Source organism: Olea europaea, chromosome 22 (assembly GCF_002742605.1).
Source record: "Olea europaea var. sylvestris chromosome 22, O_europaea_v1, whole genome shotgun sequence".
Taxonomy (NCBI): Eukaryota; Viridiplantae; Streptophyta; class Magnoliopsida; order Lamiales; family Oleaceae; genus Olea; species Olea europaea.
The window spans coordinates 5,457,803-5,462,264 of record NC_036258.1 but is presented as its reverse complement, the minus strand read 5'-3'; the positions used below and the strand labels follow the sequence as shown (position 1 = coordinate 5,462,264).

The following is a 4,462-nucleotide window of genomic DNA, read 5'->3' as shown; positions in this document are numbered from 1 at the left end:
AGACTGTACGATCCTAATATATAAAGAGGTCGACCTATCTAAAATACTCATGTAGTTTAAAGTATTCTGACACACTAAATTTTCATGAATGTTTTTAGTTAGCTAAGTTACTCTAGAGATGCCACCATCCCTAACATTCATGTAGGTAAATTTATCTAGAATGACTCTAGAGATGACACCATCCCTAACATTCATGTAAGTCAATTTATCTAGAATGCTCGTGTAACTAAATATTCCATGAAGATAAATAATGGCAACAAAAAGGTATTTAAACAAAAGGTAATGATTCTAAAAGAGAATGTAAATTGTCCTTTAAGTCGACATTTGCAATAAAAGATATATTAATAAAACATTTCATTTTCTAATTGAAAGGAAGCAATCTCAAAAATCAACCTTAATAAATTCAAAAGAAAAAATAACTATCTAAAAGATATTTGTCTTTGTCCTTCGCCGTATCTTTGCTCCATCCTCAAATTTGATATCAACAAAGGTTATCGAACAACTCCAAGTCTCCAACATAACAAATTCCATAGCAAAAATTTCAAAACGATGACATTGGGCCACTGCAAATTCGATTTAACGTCCTAAGATTGTTGATGAGATATTGTTAAGTATCACAATGAAGTCCTAAAGTTAGTACAAGAACGTAGTAGAGGAAGAAGTTGGTAGATGTAGAAATCTCAAACTACATCAGATCCGACTGAAGGCATATTATATTGCATTTTTTAAGACGTTATTTTTCCTACAAATACAGTGATATACTTAACACAAATACACTTTCCAAATATAATGAAAACGAATATTATATATGTTATGCATCAACAAAGACAACCTGAACTCCAAAGACTTATAGATCTATATATTCAAGATCTATGCTCTTATCCCCCAAAATAATAAAGTATAAACAATTTTTTGTAGGAAATTGATGCAAATGATGAATTTAATATGGTGGAAAATTTAAAGGAATATGTGAACATTAATTTGGCACATCTCAACTCTCAATCAAATGAAAATTATACAGGATTCTGCTATATATGTACATCAGTGATTATATAATGTGTTACATAATGTCACATAGTACTCAACCATTTGTTAATTTAAGCCCATGTTTGGCTCCCATTTTTGGTAATGAAAATGGGGGGAATAGTGTTTTGTAGAAAAAATGAGTGGTTGAAAAAGAAGAATTTTTTTTTTATTTACGTGTAATATTATTTTATGGAAGATTGTGTGGTTGAAAATAGAAGAGAGAAAAATAGAATGTAATGGAATGTAATTTAATGGGGATCAAACATGGGCTAAAATACAATCAAATTTTTCATTCAATCTTTTTCCTCCACATTATATTATATAGGGTCTGTTCAATAGTGATTATGAGAATCTAATTTTTTTTATCGTTAAAGAGAAAAGTGGGTCACACAATGAATGAAAAAGTAAAAAATGAAGGCTGGAATAGTGAAATAAAAGTCAAAAAAATTATTTTTTGGATGAAAATTGCTATCAAATGGGACTATGTAATCTCTTATGTATAATTTTGATGTATAAATAGCAAAATTCAATTATATATAGGGTTGAACATTTCTTTAAATCTTTTGAAATAAATACAAAAGGAAAAATTGGATCAAATCAAATTTTGGTCCTATTCGATAGAAATTTTGAGAATCAATTTTTTGACCATTGGATCAATCTTTAAGTAAAGATGTAAAAAGTGATGACTAATTTACGAAAGTAACAATAAAAAAAAATTGATATCAGGACCAAGCAATAGGCTTTATTTGTTCGGTTCAGTGATAGCGATCATACCCCTGACATAGTGACATAACGCCTCCAAAATATCGCAGCAGAACCTTTATATTCTCTCACTAAAAGATCTCCTCTCTGTCTCTCACGCACTCTTCTTTTCGCTCTCACTAGTCTCAGCCTAAACCCTAATTCTCTCTCTCCTTTCTCTATATATTCTCGAGCATATACAGAGGCAGCACAAATCATATTTCATATTTGTTTATAATTTGAGCCAATGGATGTTTTAGCAGGGCAGAATAAGCAGAAAGAGCAAGACTTTTTGGTGGCTTCAATTTCGCAGCTTTCGATTTTGAACAGTACTTCACCGCGGGTGGTTGCAAAATTCCACTACGATTCTGGAGTTGCGGAGCTCCGTTTCGACCCGGAATCCGACCCGAATGGCTCTGTTCACTTCGATCTCCACACTTCTCGGGTCAGCATGACTGCTTATTTTTGTGTATTTTAATTTGTGGTTTTTGGTTATATTACATTTGATTTTTGGGTTTTAGTTTGGTTTGAACTTCGTGAAGAAAAATGTAGTACAAGATGAGGAGTCTCTAAATAAATTTTGTACGGTCATCTGTGATGTTTTTAACGTAGCATTTTGTATTTTATTTATTGTTTTTGATGATTTCTTTTTTTTTTTTTTTTTGTGGATTAAAATGGGTATGTTATTGATGATTTATTAGAGCATCTCCAACCAATCCTCATTGCACTATAATTCACCAAATTGCACCAAATTTTTGATGCAAATCTCCTCCAACCCATTGCACCATTATGCACTAAAATGGTTAAATACCTTTTTACCCTTCTCTTCCAACTTGCACCAATCTTTGCTAAGGGTATATTTGTCAATTTCGTCAAAAAATAAATTTTAATTCTAAATTTAATTGTATTATTATTACTGTTGTCGCCGCCGCTGTAGCAGCATTATTGTTGCTGCTGCTGTAATCAATTTTAATCATTTAATCAATAATAATTAATTGTGAATACTATTTCAACTTTGTAATATCATGATATTGCCATTCAAAAATGTATTACACTCTTTTTTTAATATTATGATTTAATAATTTCTTAATTGTTGTATTTCTATTAATTGTATTTTTTTAAATTTATCAATGAATTCAATATTTTTGTTAATTAAATGTAATTATTTATTTAATAATTTATGTAGTACAAAAATAAATAAATAAATAATTTTTGAAATAAATAAATTGTTAAGAATTAAAAAATGAAGAAAATTATTGAACTATATTTATTTAATACAACTTTTGGTGTAATGGGTTGGAGGTAATTTTCAATTTGGTGCAAAATGGTGCAGGGTTGGAGATGACCTAAGTCTTTTAATTCAATATAGAGGATCTGATTCATTTTTTGCTGTTCCTGAATAAAAGATATAGAAGAGAGTGAAAATTTCTCTTTTGGGAAGAATTATTATGCTGTTTAATTTATAAATAGATAAAAATTAGTGGTAGTACGTTCATTGAGATGCGTGGTTGAAAATAAATGATTTATAAATTTTGTCAAAACTGCTGGCATTCATAGGAGGAATAGCCTTTTATTATCGGCTTTTTTTGAAGCCTATTTTGATAGGATTCTATCGCATAAATCCAATCAAGTAGAATCTTATTTTGTTACAACGAAAATAAAATTAAAAAAAGAAGAAGATACAAAATCAATAACGATACGGAGATTTTGTTTCTTACATTAGAAGCTTGTAAAGGGAACCTAGTATTACTATGTTAAAATATTTTAAAGTTGAACATATCTAATATTGGAAAATAATTGAAGTCAAATTTTAACAAGGATTAAAAAATTCCCTTGCAATTCTCTGGAAAAGAAGTCGTAATTTATCTTTTCTAAATGGGGGAAAATAGTACTTCAAGTTTAAAGAATTATTTAAATTGAGTTATGCCCTGTGTGTGTCTCTCTCTCTCTCCCTCTTAGGGGATTTAGATACCCTTTTTCTAAATATTAATCTTTTCACTGGTTTTCGATAAAAATAACAGGTTATATGAAATACTTTTTGAGTACTTATATGAGTTCTTTTATTGTTCATTTTGGGACGAGTTGTCATGATTCATTTTATTCCTGTCCAGCTTTTCAAGTTAAGTCCACTTCAATCAGTATGTATATCTGAAGCTTCTGAAATGGATAAAGAGGTATGATATTTATTGCATTACTTTATAGCCCATGTCATGCTCAGTTTGCTATCTAGTACTATATGATTAATTGAAGCCACTTGGAGCTTAAAAGTTGATTTGTTTTACCTGGACCGTATCCCTTAGCCCACTTTCTAATAGTACCGTAGCATGAGAGCCCCTTGGATGCAGTTTAAAATCCTCCTTTTCTTATATTGAAACTGTGTCCTGCTTTGGAATTGTGGGTTTTTCCACTTTTATGTTGTTTATAGCGATTAGAATATATGTGAAACAATTGCAAGTTGCAACTGAAAAAAGAATCAATTTTCTATTTATGGCCGTGTTATACCATGAAAATAAGATGTTATGGTGCTGAATCTTTTGCTGTTGAATCAGAAAAGCTATTCCAGGGGAATCTCCATTCAATTTATAAATGAGGAGGAAAGTGGGAACTTCCATTGTGCATTTGAGCAATGGAAGAAGGAAGTGGTCGTTCAAGGTTGGTTTGATATCTTTGTTGATGTATCATGACTAGTATAGTT

General features: G+C 30.3%; 1 protein-coding gene across 4 annotated transcripts in view; it reads left to right on the top strand.

Moving 5' to 3' along the window:
• Positions 1-1,800: 1,800 nt before the first annotated feature.
• The window catches only part of LOC111371502 (probable histone-arginine methyltransferase 1.3), an 11,278-nt gene continuing 8,616 nt past the window's right edge, over positions 1,801-4,462 (top strand). For 2 of the 4 annotated variants that reach the window (XM_022993531.1, XM_022993530.1), the window contains exons 1-3: positions 1,801-2,212; positions 3,879-3,941; positions 4,317-4,419. In XM_022993531.1, coding sequence (XP_022849299.1) covers positions 2,015-2,212; positions 3,879-3,941; positions 4,317-4,419 — 364 coding nt within the window. In that variant the 5' untranslated portion in view covers positions 1,801-2,014. The remainder of the gene's footprint in view (positions 2,213-3,878; positions 3,942-4,316; positions 4,420-4,462) is intronic. The other 2 variants (XR_002698593.1, XM_022993529.1) reach the window with 1 other exon arrangement.